Below are 21,797 nucleotides of genomic sequence, written 5' to 3'. Positions count from 1 at the left end.
CATAATAATAAATAATATCTATTCTTGTTTGCTTGCATAAGACATGAGGAGGTTTTAATATAGAGTATATACCTATCACACATGATCACTCATTGTATTTTTGTTGATTGCGATTAATATATACTTAATCATGAATATTAATATTATCTATAAAACTTTTATTAACTACCTTTTGCAACAGAATACACTTTTTTTTGTCAAATACGGTGTTGTTAATGAATCATATATGTTTGTATAGTTATTGGGTCATTAGCGGGTCATTGATTTGAATGTAATAAACTTTAAATTTTATTTATTGTTATTTTTACTGAACTTAATCGCACGGAGTGAATGTAGGGAACAAATCGAGAACAGTAACTGATAACGTGATGAAATATGAATATTCACGACATTTTATGAAATATAGAACTGAAATCAATCAAGCTTAGAGTCCAAATACTCATTCGTCTATTAAAAAGACAATGACATTTGTTTACTTCCTTTTTATTCCAATCGTCATAAAAATCAAATTATTTTCGACACAATCCGTAGTGTAGTGAAGTGAATGAACGGTAAGTCATATATCTATATTATTTTTTTTTCTTTAAACAGAGAGTAAACAAGTACGGGAAAGATTAACTAGGAAGTATATTGAAAATAAGGAAGATTAATTGGGCATGGAAAATAAGGAAGATTAACTAGGTGTTGTATTGAAAATGAGGAAGATTAACTAGGCGTTGTATTGAAAAAAAGGAAGATTAACTAGGCGTTGTATTGAAAATGAGGAAGACTAACTAGGGGCCGTATTGAAAAATCGGAAAATTAACTAGTCGTTGTATTGAAAATGAGGAAGATTAACTATAGGCGTTGTATTGAAAATGAGGAAAATTAACTAGGCGTTGTATTGAAAATAAGGAAGATTAACTAGGCGTGGAATTGAAAATAAGGAAGATTAACTAGGCGTTGTATTGAAAATAAGCTGAATTATTGAAAATTTTCTACAACAAATAATTTAAGAGTAATCAAGGGAACCAAGGTTATAGCGGTAATCAAAAGAATGTAATCCAGGGACAAAGACCAGACATGGAAAACAGACATACACAACAAAGAACATAAAGTAACTAAAATCATACATACTAAAATCATACATAGAAAGTAACAAAAGTAAATGAGCAACTAGGACTCCACTAAAAACTGGGAGCATGGACCAGGTGCACCGGTAGGGTAAGCGTCCTCTGCTTTTCTAGAAACACCCGCCGAGTTGCTCATAAAAAGTCAAGTCCGGGGTAGACAAACGAGGAAAGGAAAACTATGACCCGTTGAATAAATCAGTTTTCATGGTGCTGATGGATACACCATAACGATCCACGAGTTCATGATGACGATCATAAAACTTCTGTAGTGATGACTTCAATCTTGTAGCAACATAACCCTGTTCCAGAAGCCTATTTGTTAGAGTTCTAGCGCGATACAAAAAGTCTGCGTAGTTTCGGCAAGCTCTGGCATAACGTATGAGTTGTGATATGAACACTCCATACGCAGGAGCCGAAGGGATGTTGCCACAGATGAAAGGAAAGTTGACAATTCTGAATGAAAAGTCATCACGTTTGTCGTAAAGTTTAGGAATCCAGTACATAGACGGTAAATCACAATCATCGTCCTTGGTAGAGAGACCAAAAGAGGATAGCACAGATTTATGGTTTTCCACAATCTCTTCCTTGAAAAGAGTGGTAGAAGTGTAGGTCTTATCACTGCTATTATTTTCTACGTCTACCTCTGATAATAAACGTTGGATATAAAACGTTTTGTACACAGTAATTGTTTTAATTAACTGTGCACTTTCAACCACTTAAAACGAAAGTGAAATGTTTACATATTGGACGTAATGGTATAATCTGAAAATAATCAGCGAACATACACATTATGTTTCGGATTTTTCACCGAAGTCCTCAAGCTATGTGTACAAGTTTGTTCAATCCTGAATATAACGTCCTTAAAAGGATTTGAGACCACAACTGTGCTTGATTTTCGATTGTTATATGCACAGCACGCGACTTATTGGGCGTGGCTTTTGTCCGAAGGACTTTATTGCCAGGTTTGTGAGTGAATGGTCCGATTTTACACATCCATAAATACTTTTTTTCTTGTAGACTCTCATTAAGTGAAATTGACACCCGAAATTGACATTGCAAATGGAGTCATTCAGCCGACAACGTGACATGGTTGTCAATTGCAATATTCAAAGAATTTACGGTCTACTAATAACTGTATTCCTTTAAAAAATATTGTTTTGAATATACAATGACGAAAACTGAATGGAATAAATCAGATAATGGCGTTTTTACCTATAAACGGCTCTATTTTTTGGGATGGTATCCATGTTGTTAACGATATATACATGGAATTTACAATGTTGTAAAAACTGTCATCGTTGAGGTCGTAAAAGGGGAAGAACTTATCATAATGCATAAGCTAATTAGATTGGAATACTTAATAAAAATAGTAAACGCTATGTTTTAAAAAGTTTTTATTCCGTAAAAATCACTTACACACGTAACCACTTACAGTAGCACTCACCACGTGGTCTCAAAGCCTTTTAATGACGTCGTATTAAAATCTAAGAAATAAATCACGGAAACTCCAGGTTATCATTGTTTTACCACGGACTGACCATTTATGCCGTATTTTTTTTATCCCATGCGATAGTTTCCGTGATTTATTTTTTAATTGACGGTCAGTTTAATTACGGTAAACTAAAGTAAATGACAGGCATAATCAATTTTTCAGTTATTTTTTTTATATGCCATTGGCCATGGCAGAACCTGATATTACAGTACGAACAACGTCAAGGATAACACAAGAATCAAATACTTGCACAGCAGAGGGGGCGAACGTCTTCCCCATCAGGACTATGGTGGTATTTGGAGGCTGTCAAATAACATTTGGGATTTTGATTTTTATCTTAAGTTTAGTTGGTATTACGGTCGATAGAATTTTGTACAGTTATGATCTACCATGTTTGCTGTTATCTGGATGGGTGAGTTGGAAATGTATTACCTATGTCATACGATACATTAATTTGTTTTTTTTTCCATCGTTTACATTTTTGCCGTAATCACGTAGATCTTTATAGATAATTAACTTGAGGAAGAAAATCAGCATCTTGGAACAAAGACCACATTGTATCCGCCAGTCGGTTGATATTCTGTAAAATATTTATGGAGACCTTGTGTATTACTATCTGACATCTGGTATGATTATATTTTTATGTGATATATGTACCTAAATAATCTAACATTTATGTAAGATTTTGTACAGGAATAGTATTACATGCGTTACACAATACTCTTAACATTTTACCTGGATCTAAATCAAAAGACTCTTAAAAAGAAGGACGCGTAATCTTCCTAGACAACCGAAATTAATTTTATTTTTCCAAATTCATATCTCACATTTAAGTAGATTATTTAGTTTATTTATTCGTCCCAGAATCATACTTGAACAAGCACAATATAATCTGAAGTTCCAAATTTATAATTATCAGTACTTCCTTGTGGTATAATTTTACCGGTGCACCTGGTCCATGCTCCCAGTTTTTGGTGGAGTCCGAGTTGCTCATTTGCTTTTTTTACTTTGTATGTATGATTTTAGTTACTGTATGTTCTTTGTTGTGTATGTCTGTTTTCCATGTCTGATCTTTGTCCCTGGATTACATTCTTTTGATTAACGCTATAACCTCGGTTCCCTTGATAACTCTTTGAATAAAAACTTTATACTTGTAAATTTTGTTACAATTATTAACTTCATTTGACTATAGATAAGTTTTGTGTATTTACTTTTCATAATGATATTAAACAATGAATTAAGCAAATACATTGTATCCTTTTATTTATCAGTGAATGTCCCGCGTAATCAGGGGGAGTAATTCTTGCCAATCTTTGCGCGGATTGGTTATTTCGTTAATCGTCAAATTATATTTTAAATTTAATATGCTGCTACGACATTCTTGAAATTCGTTTTTGAGATACATTCATATATTGTAGTTTATCTTCACTGGAACTCTGCCGATATGGAAATGTTATTATAAACAGAAAAGACGTCTGGTACGTATACGCATATTTTAAATTAATTTTTGTTTAGAACCATAAGTAATTTACAAATTGGACGTTTATATTTGTATATAACTACATTTATATTTGTTTATATTTGTTTATAATTGTGTATAACTACATTTCTGTATCCTGAATATTTTTTGTGTATTTGATAGGTTGAGTGACCATGATAAGATTTTGTATTTGAGTTGTAATCAGATATCGTTCAAATGCATCTGATTTCACACGTGTTTTTAGAAAATATAGGAAATAAATATGTATTCAACCAATTGTTCTGAAGACATGTTATTTTTCAAACAGGTATAACATATGTTTGCCACTTACCATGCCTCCGGTTATCAAGTTAATCGCAAATTTCTATATTACCCTTTCACCCCCATTTCATCGTTTTATTTCTACATTGAAAATACATGTAAATCTTAATTTTCAAAATTTGAGATAAAAAATATCAAGTGAAATGTCCTTATCTTGCCTACACAACACTTTTCTGACGCCCCAATGAAACATCATGCCATATAAATACAAAAGAAGTTTACAGTGAAAGTATTATTTTCGTGGGCTACTAATTTTTATGAATTTTGTGGGTATGGTTTACCACGAAATTTGTGTCCAAACACAAAGGAAATTTTCCATTCGTTTGTATGATAGAGTTGTCAAATCCACGAATTCAAGAATATACAAACTGATCATTTCCCCCTAAAACACATAAATTGGAATCCACGAATGAAAGTACTTTCACAATATGAAAAAAAAACATGGAACTGATCAATTAGACAATATTCAAAAGGAACACTTAAAAAAGAATGTCAGAAAAGCAAATGACAATAAAAAAAAAACGAACTGACTAACGGATATTCTGATGGAAATTTTGGGTTAAACCAGGTTTTTTAGCATGATAAGTATCTAGCTTTTCGTCTTATAAATATTTAAGGATAACTTTTACGTCTTGTGCTAGCATACTTATTACAAGATATATTTTGATATATTATATCGAAATTTTGCAATATAAATGGTTGACATTTTTGTATTTTTAAAAGTAAGAACATCATCAAAAATGAAACGGATATGATTTAGATGTTTTGTTACTATACCTAGTAAGTGAACTAGAAAACACTTGACATAGGATGTCTGATCAGGTTCTGGCCTAGTACCGGTGTAAGATTCTTAAACTCTCATTTTAGAAAATATTGTTCATCGTATTCAGCTTTCTTGGTGCCTCTTTATTTGGGCCAGCCATTTTTTGCATTGGAATTTTCAGCAGTTTAGTGGTAAGAAATTAGATTATATTGTTATATGCTCTCCATAAGCGGATCAATGCATAAATTGCTTGTTAGACAATAAAAGAAAAATGATACACATCTTGGTGAATAAAATAATGTGGGTGGATACTCCATAGCGAGTTCATCCTGACAACCATAGAACATTTGTAGTGATGATGTTAATCTTGTAACAACGAAACCCCGTTCAAGAAGCCTAATTGTAAGAAGTATAGCGCGATATAAAAAGAAGCTGTGGAAAGTTCTAGCATAACGTATGCGTGATATTAAAACTCCTTACGCAGGCGCTGACGAATGTTGCTACAAGGAAAGCCAAATTGATGATGTGGAATGCCAACTGTCCGTTGACAACACGCCATCCACACTGGGCAAATATGTTATCGATCAAAATTTACGCACGCACTTATTTAAACGTTAAACTTCGTTGTACAGTTATAAAAAATGATATATGTTTACTTTTTTTGTTTCTGCAGAGATTCAAAGAAGAAGGAATTTACAAAACATCGGCTCTTTCCATAGCAATTATCATTTTATCTTTATTGGAAATAATATTTGCGATAGGCGGAGCATTTTATTCTTGGTGTTTTACCAAATGGAAGAAACATCAACACCAGGTATATCAAAAACGTATATATAAATATCAATTGCACTAATACTGTAAGTTCCGGTATGCCATTCGCATGTTTTAACTAGTAATCACTCATCAGCAGCATTAGAACCAAACCAAAAAATTAGAAAGTCCTATCAATGAGTTCTACTAAAGTATGTCACAGAAGCTACATCATGGTAAAAAAGTGCGTGCGTGTGTGGATGTGTGTGTGGAACTATTGTTTGAGCCGATAAAGAATTCGTACTAGATTTAGTGAATACATCTATAAGGAACAGTAAGATAAACGAATCAATAAAGGCAAAAAAAAATTATTTGGTACATGATTACCGCTATAACCTTGGTTCCCTTGATTACTCTATCAATAAAAGCAAATAGGGCAAACATTATATCACACGAACTTTAAGCAAAAACTGTTGTTTGCGTACATCACATCAGGCTAATTTGTTAAAAAAAAAATTGAAAAAAAACTTTTTGGACGATATCTAAAAAAGCAATTTTAAGGTCTTTTAATTCTATAAAATGACTGTTATCATTTTCATTGGTACAAAGTGTGTATGGTAGCCTCCCAAGAACCCCAACAAAAACAAACAAAATCAACAAACAAACAAATACAAGTACGCAAACTGACAGTCAAACACAACAAATGTGTTTATGATTTTAGCATGTCTTTAATGTTGTTTTGAATATAAACGACCTTTGTTTATTGCAAATTAAATGTTTTATAACTGCAAAAATTACAATAAATGAATTTATTATATTTTGTTTGTTCTTCTTCCTAGACCTTCGTTTGCATCGGGCCCCAGGATTCCCAGTTACAGGTTCATGAATATAATTCTCAACTAGTGAACACGCCAAGTAGACTGCACCATGAGGTAGCAACCTCGAGAGACCAACAATTGGTTGTGCTTACCAGACAGCAACAACTGCTTACGCCAATCACACAACAGTATGCTGTTAATTGTATGAGACCAAACATGGATAATGGAATGAATGATCCAGGGACTTCAACCATGAATCCGCCACCGTATGAGAAGGAACCACCGCCGTATGAAAATGATCCGCCTCCCTACACAGACTAAACTTTTATACCTTTAAGTACACTTAGAATTATAACTAAACTTTAAACACTCAATTTTACTACTGCTTGTTTAGAGGGTCTGTTTGAAAAGCATGTACATTACTTGACTTGATACTAAATTTGATAATTGATGTATCATTAGCTTTTGTTGGCTGGCTCTTTACCGTGATTTATAATGACGACAAGTAAATATCTCTGGTAGTAAGTGAAAGAACTCAGGTGTCAATTATGGTTCTTGTCAAGCTCTGACTTAATTAAGTGCAACATTTCAAATTCAGAAAAAAAACATCCTGTTTAATATTTAAGTGGAATTTCATTTGGAAAAATCACTGAAGTATCAAAGCATTTTCCAAGTGAATGCCAATGGTAACGAATAATAACAAATGAAAGAATGTGCAAAAATGTCGTTGCTCCAAGGAACGGGGATATCATTCCTCGGCCTGCTGCATCGCATCAAGCTGACGTACGATACGGGTATGATAGCTATTTATATTAATTATTTCTGGTATTATTTATTATGTGTACAATTCTATGATTAAACATAAACAAATGACTTTAATCGTAGTTCAAATTTAGTTTTTATTACTTTTATGTTTTCTTCAACTTGAGCCCCATGCAGGTCCGGGTGTTAAAAGAATAGGCCTGCAGCAGCGCTAAGCTTGTCGTAAAAGGCGACTAAATAGTGCTCAGAACCCTAGCCGGGGGCTAGGGCGCTCTGTCCACAGAGCAACTGGGATGTGTGCCCCAGGTGGTGGAATGGGGTAACCCTAGCGTGTTACATGCTGGGGTTGTCAGGCTATAATACAGAAAACCTGACCGCAAACCATAGTGGTGCACCGTGTTGGGAAAGATGCCACGTTCCTCGCACGTTCAAGAACCCTACTGTGGTATTTTCTCGGAGTAGGAACCGTAGGGCTCCGCCACAGGAGGCTAAATTGCCCGACCCTACCCACCTCTCCCCACTTCCAGTGGCAATCAAAATTTGTCGACCCCATTCTCCTTGTGTCCCATCCTTTTTCCATTCATCATTTCATGTTCATTTTATCATCAATTTCATGTTCATTGTCTGAATATAGCTGAAATATTGCTGCTCGGACGTTAAACCCCAACAAACAAACAAACAAACAACTTCAACTTGATTTTACTTTCACTGTTTAGTTGCTGTTTAACACATGTAGTTGATTTATTTACAAATTCCTCGTTTCCATTTTCTGCGATCATATACAATTATTGTAATATTAAAAAATGGAGAGGCAGCAACACGTGATCATGCCCGTATAATGGAATAAATGTAAGGACTTCTAACATCTTATTGGATGGAATCACCCCCTAACACAGAATAAAAAAAATAAATAATAAACAAAGTATGTTTATACAATCTAAAAAGGGATCTTTTGAACATACATGCACATATTTCAAATGAATTTATTTAGTATTGGTTAGGCAAGTGGGAGTATTTTTATTGTATTTTGTTAATATATACTACTTGTAACTAAATGACTGTCAATTATAATAAATATTAGAATCTTTGTCGTATCATCATGAATTTCCAATATATGCCATCGGGATGCTAGATGTATTGAAGTTGCAGACACTGCATGTGCTAAAATAGCGAATGTGGATTTTTTTAATTGTTGCAATCAGAGATTGTAGTTACAACTATGTGGTGACTGCTACTAAACTCTTGAGTAAGTACTCAGCTTTGTGACCATTCACTGTTAAATACTTATTAAGTTAATGTTCATGTCGGTAAATTTCATTATCCAATCTCTTGTTTGTTTTGTTTTTGTTATTTTGTATTTTTGTGTTTTTGTATTTTTATGACATTTTGTACATAAAGATGAGAAGAGATTACTATTTGTAATTTTCAGTAAATTCAGATACAAAATATTCACTTCTGTCAACAATTAATCAATAGGAGTAAAGGCTGAAGCGGAATTACAGAAACAACTTTTTTTCAGTTTATTTGTCATCGATATTAGATACAAGTTTAACCTGTAAAATACAAGGTTAACAATGGTTTTTGTAAAGCAATACATATTTACCAACAATGCAGTTTATACCTTGTACAATATAAAAGAATAAGTCAAGTAAAAAAAGTATCATCCTTTTCTTCTAAAGCTTACAAAACTGCTTTTCCTAATTTCATTTTTACAGTAGTATTAATAAAATTAAGTCAACCAATCACAATCTGTAGCACTGCCAAATAGATATACACAGATAATACAATTTTTTACATTGTATAGAACAAAAAATCCTACCTTGAAAAAATAGCTCATAAAATCAATGAAATATAAAATTACAGTCAATATAGTTCGCATGTGAAACCGCAAAACATCTTCGATATAATCTTGCCATTAAGTCTAGGATTTACGAAGGATTTCAAAAGGTAAAGTGTGATTTCCATTGTGCAATTTTTTAATTGTCCTTAGAAAGGATATCAAGTTTTTTTATCAATCAAGTGATCATTTTCTTTTGTCATCTATTACGATAGAGCTTCTTATATACATACATTTTATGCAATTAACAAACTAACATTTATGTCATGACTTTCTTAATTGTTTGTAAAAGAAATTATTTGCTGTATTAAAATGTTTTAATTTTTTTTTTCATCTTACAACCCCGCGATTTGTAGCGATTTTACCATTTTATCTCTGCCAAACTTTGATGCAATTTGTAAAGGTGTTCTACCAGTATTATCGGGTTTATTCTTATCTGCTTTGTGTTGAATCAATTCATCAATTATAAATGTATGCCCTTTCTTACATGCGACATGTAGAGAGGTACAACCAGTACTGTCACACTGGTCGATGTTTATCTCTTCAGAAAAGAGAAGTTCTCTAACTACGTCTTCGCGGTTATAATAACAGGCTATTTGTAAAGGTGTTATACCATCACATCTACCTTTGTTAATATCTGCTGAGTGTTTTATTAATTCTTTTACCACTAATGCATGTCCATTCTGACATGCGATATAGAGAGGAGATGTTCCGTTCAGTTTGCTTTGGTTAATATTTGCCAAGTGCTGTATTAGTACCCTAACAACTTTTATATGTCCCTTCTGACATGCTATATAGAGAGGGGAAGCGCCGGACTTCTCACTTATGTTTATATCAGCGGAATTTTGCAACAATGTATTGACTACCGTACTATGTCCGTTTTCACTGGCTATATAGAGCGGGGATGCTTCATTTTTGTTACTCTTGTTGATATCAGCTGAGTGATTCAATAATGTCGTAACTATATCAAGATTGCCTTCCTGACAGGCATGGTATAGGGATGTACAGCCATCTTCGTCACTTTGGTTGATATCTATCTCTGGCAACCGGAGAAGTTGTTCAACTACGTCAGGATGATTATAATAACACGCTATCTGTAATGGTGAGGTATTGTCATGTCGACATTTGTTGATGTCTACAGAATTTCTAAGTAGTTCTTCGACCACCATTACATGTCCATTCTGACTTGCTACATAGAGAGGCGATGCTCCATTCTTGTTACTCTTATTTATATCAGCTGAGTGTTGAATCAGAACCTTAACTATGTTTAAATGTCCCTCTTGACACCCTTGATACAAGGCAGTATGACCATTACTATCACATTGGTCTACTTTAACATCTTCACATTGTAGAAGTACTTTGACTACGTCATCATGATTTTTATGACAGGCTATTTGCAATAGTGTTATCTCATGTTTATCATTGATGTTGTTAGTCTTGTAGTGCTGAACTAGAAACCTGACAAGGTCGGTACAACCTTCCTGACATGCAACTTTTAAGGAAGAGTAAAGGTTATACCTGTAATCTGCTCCATTATTTAACATCCATTTGATAAACATTATGTCGCCATAATGGGAGATGTGGTAAAGTGGCGTTTCACCTGTCTTAGAATCTTTTGTCTGCACTAAGTCTTTTTGGGTAGGAAATTCAAGCTTTTCTAGATAAGAAAGGAACTTTTGTCGAAAAACTTCTGAATCCATGTTTCTGTTATCAAAAACAACATCGACTCCCCCACTGCTCCAGTCTTTTTCTAATCGTTTAAAGTATTCATTGAGGTTCTTTTTGTTTAAGTTGACGCAAAGGTCAAAACTTTTATCTGTGTCCTTATTGTTGGCCCACAAGAATCTTTCCTTTATAAAAAGAGGATCAGCGTATTTGATAAAAAGTACCGTTGACCTTTTAATAAAATACCTAGCAAAGATATCAAATAACATATCATGAATGACTTCATATCTGCCTTTTCCTGTGTCACAAATGTACACACCCAACAGTTGTTTCAGAGATTGCTGTATGCCTTTCCCTGTTTCTGACTTTGGCAATTTACATTCCATAAAAACATCTCTTAAACACGATTTCATCGACTTACTCATAATTAGTTCGTCTGTTAAGTTGTTGTTAAACATAACACAAAGAACTAAAGCACAATACATTCTCTTGTCTTCCTTACCATTTTGATATAACCTTTCAAGATCACTTTCAAAAAATATATATGGGTTGCTCATACATACAGTACAACCATCATATATTTGACCTGTATCTTCTTTAAAATAGGTTTGTACAAATTTTTTTCTCTCTTTTAAAGAAAGAGACAACCTTTCTGAACAAATATTACATTCATTCTTCTTGAACATAGAAATACTTTTTTGAAGCCTAACATCATTGAATACGTGTAACCTGCAGGTAGCCAAAATTTTACTACTGGCCACTAATAATTTTTCAATTGATTCTAGGTTTGATATCCAATTATCTAAATAGGTTTTATTAAGTGTTACCAATCCACATACATTGTCTACAACAAAAAGAGTTCTTGTTCCTTGTATACAATACTGCATGATTTGTGCTGGGTCATCAACAGGAACAATCTTGTAGCCTTTGTCTCTCATCTTCAGAGCTGTATGATGGGACAGATATGTTTTACCACACCCTACATTTCCTGTTATAACCACAACGTTCTGTTCTGTGATCTTCTTCATTACTTCTTCTGCCGCTCTGGTGTGGACATACAACTTGTCAAACTCTTCCCATTCTTTTAGCCGTTTAGTAAATTGATCTATAACATAAATATCACAACATATGATAAATCATTCTCTTTTAAGTTTACAGATTTCTTCCAAACAGCAACCAAATAAGTAATTACGTGGTCACACACTATGAAAAAGTAATCAAGGGAACCAAGGTTATAGCTGTAATCAAAAGAATGTAATCCAGGGACAAAGACCAGACATGGATAACAGACATACACAACAAAAACACAAAGTAACTAAAATCATAAATACAAAGTAACAAAAACAAATGAGCAACTCGGACTCCACTAAAAACTGAGAGCATGGACCAGGTGCACCGGTGGGGTAAGCGTCCTATGCTTTTTTAGAAACATCTGAAAGAAGAAAGAAACTATGACACTTTGAACAAATCAGTTTTCATAGCGCAGATGGATGCACCGTAACGATCCACGAGTTCATGATGACGACCATAAAACTTCTGTATGGATGATTTCAATCTTGTAGTAACATAACCCTGTTCCAGAAGCCTATTTGTCAGAATTCTAGCGCGATACAAAAAGACTGTGTAGTTCTAGAATAACGAAATTATTGCATTACGTGAAATATCCGAAATCGACAACCGATTTAAAATCTTAGGGATCAAAGCATTAGAAAAAATTATTGGTTACCCGCTACCAAGCTTTGCTGAATTTCCTTTAACGTATATGCGTATCAGACATAAAACAACCGAGGCAAACATTAACTATTCGTAGCAGTGCATACACAAGTAAAGCTAAAGACAACTATAATTCAAATATTATTTTTACATACCTAGACTATTTTTGATGGAAGAAGTTCCTAAAAGACAAATTAAACCAGACTAAGTGTTTATATAACATTGAGTTAAATATGTCACATTCTAAATCCGAAAAAAACCGTTATAGTGGTGTCTAATTGCAATAAAAAACATAAAAATGAGTCCAACTTACCCAAATCTATCATATAAACTATCAACATTAAACCCATACAATAGACTTAATTTGTAGTTAATTTGGTTGCGTATGCCATTTCTCATCTTTGAAACTTGATAACGGTATTTAGTCAAACTTAATGGATTAAAGTGGTCTTTTCTATTTCTATACGTAACTAAGTATAAGCAAATTGAAAGGCATTAAAAAAAAACAAAAACAAACAAAAACAAAAAAACAAAAACAACATACTTGTATAATTATTCATATCAATCTGTCTGCTCTAAGGAGTTTATTCACATTGAAAATCCAATAGTTTCTAGTGTATTTTAGTGTCATTTGAAGAGTTATCTCCCTTAATTTTAAATTCTACAGTGTATTTTATATAATTTTCATGTTATATGAACAAGCGTTCTATGAAAAGGCACATGTAATTTTCTTTTTACTTTAGCATTTTAAACAAAACATCAAAAATAAAAAAAAATAAAAATAAAAGGCTTTCCAAAAATGTATCACATTTTGCACATTTCTTATCTGGAGTGCTACTTAATACTTGTTTTGTATGACTTGGATAATTTTTAATTCATGTAATGCAGAAGATTGTTATTATAACTACAATATAAATGTAAGTCTATTCACGTGATAAAAGTTAAAGTTATAAAGTAAAAAAGACAACATGAAAAAGTTGATCTATAATCACTCGGGAAAGGATGACGGAAAAATAGTAAATATGATAGACATATGCAGAACAAACAAACAAACAAACAAAAACTTGTGGGAACGTTTAAATACCAGTCCAGATAAAACCCAGACGCTACAATGGTAAAGTGATTCGTGGTGTAGAAAAACCCACCAAACAAACGATATGTTATACTTTCACAAAACGATAATCATTTCTGAATTCAGATCTTCACTTTTAGAAAATCACAAATTTATCTCCCACTAAAATCAACCAATTGAATCAAGAACAATAACTCTTGCAAAGTGCCAATTTCATAAACTGTCTATATTATTTTTATCTCAAAACCGCAACAAACTAATGAAAAACTAAGACTGGTTATGTGATCAGTAACTGTTTCTGAACAAGAGTAATCAAGGGAACCAATGTTATAGCGGTAATCAAAAGAATGTAATCCAGGGACAAAGACCAGACATGCACAGCAAAGAACATAAAGTAACTAAAATTATAAATACAGAGTAACAAAAGCAAATAAGCAACTCGGACACCACTGACTACTGGGAGCATGAACCAGGTGCACCAGTAGGGTAAGCGTCCTCTGCTTTTCTAGAAACACCCGCCGAGTTGCTCATAAAAAGTCAAGTCTGGGGTAGACGAAAGCGGTAAGGAAAACTATGACACGTTGAACAAATCAGTTTTGATGGCGCAGATGGATACACCATAGCGATCCATGAGTTCATGATGACGACCATAAAACTTTTGTAGTGATGATTTCAATCTTGTAGCAACATAACCCTGTTCCAGAAGCCTATTTGTTAGAATTCTAGCCCGATACAAAACGTCTGTGTAGTTTCGGCGCTCTGCCATAGCGTATGAGCTGTGATAATAACACTCCATACGCAGGTGCTGAAGGAATGTTTCCACAGATGAAAGGAAAGTTGACAATTCTGAATGAAAAGTTATCACGTTTGTCGTAGGGTTTGGTCAATAGTTTTCCTTTACTATCGATTTCTAAGTGTAGGTCAATATATGAGGCTGACCTCACAGTGTCGGTAGTATCATTTATCTCAAGTTCTTTGGGGGTAGATGTGATGTATCAAATCCCCGAGAGTAGGATTGTTTAAAGATAATACGTCATCTATATAGCGGAAACTGAGATTAAAAGATCTTGCTAAACGATATTCTTTCTTTCTGATCAGATCAGCTATAAAGTCAGCCTCATAAGAGTGAAGGAATAGGTCAGCCAGTAGAGGAGCACAATTTATTCCCATTGGAATGCCGACCGTTTGTTGAAAAATGCGTCCACCACACTGGACAAATATGTCTTCGATTAAAAATTCCAGCATTTTGTAAACATCTTCTTCTGTATATTTTAAAGATGATTTGGAATTATTGTTTACAAAGTATGAGGAATCTCTATCCAAGTGTACCATCTTTTTTGAAAAAAAAACAACGATGTATAATGTTTTTAAGACGGGATTTGAACTGTGTATTGTGAATAGAAGTATACAGTGTTGAAAAGTTATAGGTTTTAACGCTGTTATATTCTGATAATAGTCTTGAACTGATTGTCGCCAAAAGATCTTTCGAATTTTTCTGGATCTACATTGAATTTATACTACTACGGAGTAACAAGTGTTGTGATAGGATTGCAGACCCTCTTTGACAGTTGTGAGTATAGAAGTTAAACGTTTAGAAAGAGGTTTGGTGGTACATTTTGCAGATCCAGCTATGTAAAGTTGTTTGTATGGATTCTTGTGGAGTTTAGGAATACAGTACATAGATGGTAAATCACAATCATCGTCCTTGGTAGAGAGACCAAAAGAGGATAGCACAGATTTATGGTTTTTCACAATCTCTTCGTTGGAGAGTGTGGTAGCAGTATATGTCTTATCACTGCTATTATTTTCTACGTCTACCTCTGATAATTAACATTGGATGTAAAACGTTTTGCAGACAAAAACAAAGTTGTTTTGGGCTTTGTCTGCTGGTAACTTATTTGTCATGTATAGTAGGCAATGTTTTTGCTACATCGGGGTCTTTGAAAACTGATGTAGCCTTGGCACTCATTGACTTACTTAAAACTTTAATTCGTTTAAAAATTAAAGACCTCACGGCCACTCTGACAGAGAATCAATGTCTTCATGTTCTCGTTCTATCCATTTTCTTGCATAGTCCTCCACGGCATCCATAAGAACTTTAAAGTTATAATTCAAATTTATGGAGCGTGGTTTTCGCAAGTACAGTCAGGTGGTTTCGCCTTGAAGTCCTCAATGTCGAGGTTCTGCAATAGCCTTTTATAATTGAAAATGTCGATGCAATGTGTGAAGTATAGGAATATAAAATAATTGGTAAGGATTTGTCTTTGAAATATGGGGGGAATTTTGTTGGTAAAATTTTTGAGTTGGAGGATGTTAGCCAAATTAATTGCATCTATACCTTTGTTGAAAAACAACTGCATTCGTTGGGTTTTTGACATGCATGAATCACCTTCTGTCTGATTTTTATAAAGACTGCTACTTAACAAAATATATCACTGAGAATCAAGAATGAGATTAATATGTTCTGAGGTCTTAGATATTATACATAATAATAACATAATAAAAACTCACGTCGTTTTGATTTGCTTCGCCACAAACAAATGATAACTGAAATGAGATTGCATTTTAGTTCAGCAATCATTATTTACTAATACTTTATTAAAAATCGAATATACATAATTGCTTAAATGGAATTGGAAGGTTTTATTGGTTCTCGTGTGTGTACAATTTGCTGGTAAAACACAAGATTGTTACATTATTTCATTCAATGTGCAAAATTGTACGGCTTAGATAGACATTTTTAAAGTAACAATTAATCAATTTATTTTTAAACATAGACTATTATAATACAATAATATTGGCTTTTATTTCATTAGTTTGTACGAACTTACTTTGCAGACCAAATACAATACCCAGAATCAGTAAAAGCTCATTTTGTCCTTTGTATGTACATGTATCTAAAATATAAAAAAAATAGTGGTTAAACGCATTGATTAAAAAACAAATAAATGTAATATAATAAAAACTACCACAGTCTACATCTTTAAAAAAAGGTAATGATAAAAAATGACAGATAAATGTATGAAATGACATAAAGCACTTATGAAGCCATATTCATGTTGGTTACTTTTTGGTCCGAATGCTCACAAAGAAGTACTTGAATTAACATAATTAGGAGTTGTAGTTAAACAGTAATCAAGGGAACCAAGATTATAGCGGTAATCAAAAGAATGTAATCCAGGGACAAAGACCAGACATGAATAACAGACATACACAACAACGAACATAAAGTAACTTGCTTACTTGACTTTTTATGAGCAACTCGGCGGGTGTTTCTAGAAAAGCAGAGGACGCTTACCCTACCGGTGAATCTGGTCCATGCTCCCAGTTTTTAGTGGAGTCCGAGTTGCTCATTTACTTTTGTTACTTTGTATGTATGATTTTAGTTACTCTATGTTCTTTGTTGTGTATGTCTGTTTTCCATGCATGGTCTTTGTCGCTGAATTGCGTTCTTTTGATTGCCGCTGTGGCCTTGGTTCCCTTGGTTGCTCTTTCTTTACCATGGTTCTCTTTAAGCAACATGTCTGTTTTGTAAATAAGTCTCTAGCAATATGATTTTTTATTATTTAGACTTTGCTTTTAATTTGGCTTTTTATTGTGATTGTCCTAAAAATACTCTTATTATGCAGCAATTGTAATATCATTAATTATGAACCTTACCTATATCAGCAGGCATTGGAAGACACATTTCTCTGTAGCTGTTCTCCTGAACATCTTTTATACAGGCATAGTTTACTGGTTTTTGGCACATAGTCTCTGAATAAAGCTTCTTTTCTGACTGGTCAGGACAAACAAGGTCATATCCGTTCCCTTTTTGGAAAATCTAGAGAAAACGAAAAATGTTAAAAAAACGTATCTCAAAGTAATCATTGTCTAATGGATATTCTATGGTTGATTTCTATATTAATTTATTGATATTATACACACATTTTATATACCTAATACATAATGCATAGTGATATAAACACATGTGTAAAAAATAAACTTAAATACTAAGTTGGAAAAATAAATAGCAATCCTAGTTTTTTTTTCATTTGGTTGTTGCGCTTTTGAGATGAAAATCATATAGATTGTAATTGAAATTGGCACTTTGCAAAAGTTATTGTTCTTGATTTTGTTTGATTTTGTTGAATTTAGTGGGAGATAAATGTATGATTTTCTCAAAAGTGTAGATTTGAATACAGAGATAATTATCATTATGTCAAATTCAGCATATGTAAACTGAAAAACCATTGTTTGTTTGGTGGGTTTTTCTACACATTAAATCATTATACCATTGGCAGTGCCTGAATTTTATGTTGATTGGCAATTAAGACAACGACAATGTATTTACCAAAAGTACAAGAGATGAATATATCCACTTGCGTGCCATTTTCGTCTTTAATCTTCGCAAAGAGTATTAAAGAGGCTGAAATTAAGAGTAAATGTTGATGCAATTGATGGATGAAAATAGAAATCACGTAATTAAAAAGCAAATAAATTAGGAATGAAAACAAATGTTTTCTGCTTAGTCTAAATATCATCGATTTGAACTTAAAGATTATGTAGAATGTTAGCTAGGAGTAAAGAGGTTGATAGTTTACATGGATGGTCGTATTTTTTCTCTGTAAAATTCAAATTGGTTACTTGGAAAAGATCACTTAAAATAAAGGTTTCTTTTCATTCCTGTAACCAGCAGAAATTGTCAATGCTTACAATCTCTTACAACCATTTAAACATATCTTTGTTAGATCCTTCAATCTTAGTTTCAGCTATATAGATGACGTATTATCTTTAAACAATCCTAATTTCGGGGATTTGATACATCGCATCTACCCAAAAGAACTTGCGATAAAGGATACTAAAGACACTGTGAAGTCAGCCTCAGCACGGTTATGTTGCTACAAGATTGAAGTCATCACTACAGAAGTTTTATGGTCGTCATCATGAACTCGTGGATTGTTATCGTTTATCCATCAGCACCATGCAAACTAATTTATTCAACGGGTCATAGTTTTCCTTTCCTCCTTTGTCTACCCCGGACTTGACTTTTTTATGAGCAACTCGGCGGGTGTTTCTAGAAAAGCAGATGACGCTTACCCTACCGGTGCACCTGGTCCATGCTCCCAGTTTTTAATGGAGTCCGAGTTGCTCATTTACTTTTGTTACTTTGTATGTATGATTTTAGTTACTTTATGTTCTTTGTTGTGTATGTCTGTTTTCCATATCTGGTCTTTGTCCCTGGATTACATTCTTTTGATCACCGCTATAACCTTGGTTCCCTTGATCACTCTTTAATATGTTTTAGACAAATGTAACCCTTAAAAGTGATATATATCTTCTCTGTACTAGATTTACAAAATACATTAATGATTACTTTTAAATATTAATCCTTTTAATGCCCAGACGCTTTACTACTCACGTTCTACTAGATCGTTTAATCATCAATACAAAATTGCAAAAACACAAATGGAAAAGATACCGTTGATAATGTGTAGTTCCAAAACAAAACGAATTAAATCATAAATTGCGTATTTTTAAATTTACATTTTTCATTTGACATATTTTTCGTTTTTTCTTTACTTTCCGCATTTTAACGGTAATCGGAGGAATCAAACTATTGAAAACTTATCTGTTATAAATTTCAAAAGCACGAGAACATTGAAGCTTCAATAATTGTCTAGCATTTGGTATATTTTCTTGGTGCTGTATTTGGCTTTCTTACTCATTTTGGGGGTTATAAACACTTCCTGTATAGTTTATTTTTCCTTTTGATAACTTTTGGTACTAATGAACCTGGTGAGAGGGTACTCATTGAAACAAGTGTATATCATACTGGAGTTTGTATACCTGCTCATGGAAGTATTTTTGTATTTATGATAAGACCTAACTAGTATAGTATAATCTGTTTTGTGGTAGGATTACATTATATTTTTAAACTTATAGATACCGTAGTTACAAAGGTATGTGTTAAATGTGATTGAAACATGCAATCTAAGCTTAAGACTATCAATTTAATAACAAAAAGTTGTCTACGACCTGAAATAAAATTTGTTTTACTCACATCCGACGTCGCCTGGAACATATACCTAACGTAACGTTCGAGTGAAATGTTGATCAAAATTGGTGAATGTTTGGTGTATAAATTATATTCGCAGATACTTTAGCAACATACAGTAACCATAGATTTACTTGAACCTCCTAGAAGCCTGTTTATTGTTCAAGTGGTTTATTTCTGAGGGAAAAAGTTGTCAAAATGTGGCGATAGACATAGGCGGAAAGGTCAAACTCTCATACATGTAAGACGGTATAACAGTATGATAATTTATCCATGACGACCGAATAGCTCCTTATTCTGATATCCTTGTCGTTTCGTTTTCCTGTTTTCGCTTTATTTGTGAGATTTTGAGGACGTATCTCCTATAGTTAAATTCGATGATTTCAGTTTAACAATGAATTTTAAGTTAAATGCAATCAAGAGTAAATTCTATCAAATTCAAAGGCTCAATTCTTTTGGAAAAATTTGAGAGAAAACAATAAACACAAAAACGAAAACACTTACAATATACAACAAACTGGAAAAACTAACAATGAATGAATAAAAGACGCCCAAAACGAAAGTGAAAGTAACAATCGGATTCCATAAAATGTTTGGAACCCTATTCAACGTAAACAGTCGGTCATGCGATGTGCGTTTTATTCCGGAAGAATAAAACATAGACGGGATATTAATTATGCTATTAGGTCAAGAACTAATATCGATCTATACATGACAGAATCTTTAATTGATATCTTTAACTTGAAATAAAAAAGATGTGTTTTTAAAAGGACGACGAGAATAAAATGTTTTACTTACTGATATTTCCACGGAATTTACTTAGGTACGAGCGTGGTTTGATTTGATATCAAATAAAGATTGATTTCGTTTTTAGTATCGAAATTAATTTATGTTGATCATATATTATCTATAAATACTTAACTTAAAAACAAGTTTACAACGAAATAAACTCAGGTAAAATATAGATACGCCCTATCCATGTAGGATAAAGTACAGTTTATAATAGGAATATTAATAAAATTTCGGCATTTTCTCGTCCCTTTTTAATTAAATGTTCAATAACTTGTGTCAATTTATACCAATTATTTAATAGATTAATACATTAATATCATTAATGTTGCTTTTGTAAAAAAAAAATATTTACAACAAGGAAATAATACCGAAAATTAGCGTGGAGGATGTTGTTGAAAGTCCGTTTAAAATTGCCTTACGTGCTGATTATAATCATTGATTGATTTTATTCAATGTTCAAAGAAAGTTTGATAGAATCTTATAACGGCATATTCAGTATTGAACTGTATTGTGCATTACAACGGTAATGTTACGGTCAACAGGTATTAAAAAATATTAAATATTTTTTTTGTGGCAGGAATTTGAGGAAACATCTGAGAGGAACAAGTCGGAGGCAGCAGTTAAAAAGAGCAATTGTGAAAGGTGAACATACACGGTGTTGTTTTGGGGCCAGTTAAAGCATAATTTGTGTTATGAAGGTCGTTCATTTAAGACCGATTTTTTACCTTGCGCTGATATTTTTAACCCCGGCGAAGTTGGTGTCTCTTTGACATATTCACCAAGGAAATATTTTTTGTAACATGCAGTTTTCAATAGTAAATGAATGGTACGGAAACCATGAACACTTGAGTATACGATAATATATCATGTTCAAACTTTCGGTAGGTAAAAGTGCACATGAGATCAATTTGGACTAGAAATGAATTCGACAGTGTTTTGTGATTTATTGTTGGTGATTTTTGTTATAAAAGGTAAATGAGTCATCATTTACTATGGTTTTGTTTTGTTTTTGTTAAGTTATTATTTCGTTTCGATTTGTTTTTTATGAGAACATTTTATTATTATCGTTTGTCATACTGATATTACGTTAATTCACCCACCTTCATTGGTAGTCCACGATGGTAACAATGCTGTTAATTATTGGAATCCTGTTTAAGTGCTAATTATACATCATTGTCTTCCT

At 33.0% G+C, this 21,797-nt stretch overlaps 2 protein-coding genes across 4 annotated transcripts; one reads left to right on the top strand and one right to left on the bottom strand.

Annotated features, from left to right (window-relative positions):
• The first annotated feature begins 358 nt into the window (after positions 1 to 358).
• LOC148608251 (uncharacterized) lies at positions 359 to 8,907 on the top strand. 2 transcript variants are annotated; one of them, XM_088544450.1, is made up of 6 exons: positions 359 to 551; positions 2,767 to 3,016; positions 4,023 to 4,082; positions 5,273 to 5,359; positions 5,842 to 5,982; positions 6,758 to 8,907. In XM_088544450.1, the coding sequence occupies exons 2-6, from the start codon at positions 2,780 to 2,782 to the stop codon at positions 7,055 to 7,057; spliced, it is 825 nt and encodes a 274-aa protein (XP_088400576.1). In that variant the 5' UTR covers positions 359 to 551; positions 2,767 to 2,779; the 3' UTR covers positions 7,058 to 8,907. The 2 variants fall into 2 exon arrangements, with proteins under 2 accessions (XP_088400576.1, XP_088400577.1); XM_088544451.1 differs by lacking the exon at positions 359 to 551 and adding an exon at positions 609 to 681.
• A 96-nt stretch (positions 8,908 to 9,003) lies between these two features.
• Positions 9,004 to 20,736, bottom strand: LOC148608250 (uncharacterized). Of its 2 annotated transcripts, none has more exons than XM_088544449.1 (7): positions 20,621 to 20,736; positions 18,119 to 18,193; positions 17,446 to 17,608; positions 16,617 to 16,682; positions 16,297 to 16,332; positions 12,869 to 12,895; positions 9,004 to 12,105 (listed from the first exon to the last, which is right to left on the bottom strand). In XM_088544449.1, exons 2-7 carry the CDS (start codon positions 18,155 to 18,157, stop codon positions 9,671 to 9,673), a joined length of 2,766 nt encoding a protein of 921 aa, XP_088400575.1. In that variant the 5' UTR covers positions 18,158 to 18,193; positions 20,621 to 20,736; the 3' UTR covers positions 9,004 to 9,670. The 2 variants fall into 2 exon arrangements, with proteins under 2 accessions (XP_088400575.1, XP_088400574.1); XM_088544448.1 differs by lacking the exon at positions 20,621 to 20,736 and adding an exon at positions 20,327 to 20,477.
• Between the last annotated feature and the right edge of the window lie 1,061 nt (positions 20,737 to 21,797).

The sequence above is a fragment of the Perna viridis genome, chromosome 9, assembly GCF_037379345.1.
Source record: "Perna viridis isolate PV_CMFRI_1.1 ecotype Kerala chromosome 9, ASM3737934v1, whole genome shotgun sequence".
Classification (NCBI taxonomy): Eukaryota; Metazoa; Mollusca; class Bivalvia; order Mytilida; family Mytilidae; genus Perna; species Perna viridis.
Note: the sequence above shows the minus strand (reverse complement) of the source record. Positions and strands in the feature narration are given on the sequence as shown.

What these genes read in the sequence shown, in the direction of transcription:
- LOC148608251 (XM_088544450.1), top strand. Translation starts at nt 2,780, where the DNA reads ATGCCATTGGCCATGGCAGAACCTGATATTACAGTACGAACAACGTCA. An exon ending in GTTTGCTGTTATCTGGATGG is followed by an intron (nt 3,017 to 4,022) that starts GTGAGTTGGAAA and finishes CATATATTGTAG; the next exon opens with TTTATCTTCACTGGAACTCT. An exon ending in GAATTTTCAGCAGTTTAGTG is followed by an intron (nt 5,360 to 5,841) that starts GTAAGAAATTAG and finishes TTGTTTCTGCAG; the next exon opens with AGATTCAAAGAAGAAGGAAT.
- LOC148608250 (XM_088544449.1), bottom strand. Translation starts at nt 18,157, where the DNA reads ATGGCACGCAAGTGGATATATTCATCTCTTGTACTTTTG. An exon ending in TCCAATGCCTGCTGATATAG is followed by an intron (nt 16,683 to 17,445) that starts GTAAGGTTCATA and finishes TTTATATTTTAG; the next exon opens with ATACATGTACATACAAAGGA. An exon ending in TATTGTATTTGGTCTGCAAA is followed by an intron (nt 16,333 to 16,616) that starts GTAAGTTCGTAC and finishes ATCTCATTTCAG; the next exon opens with TTATCATTTGTTTGTGGCGA.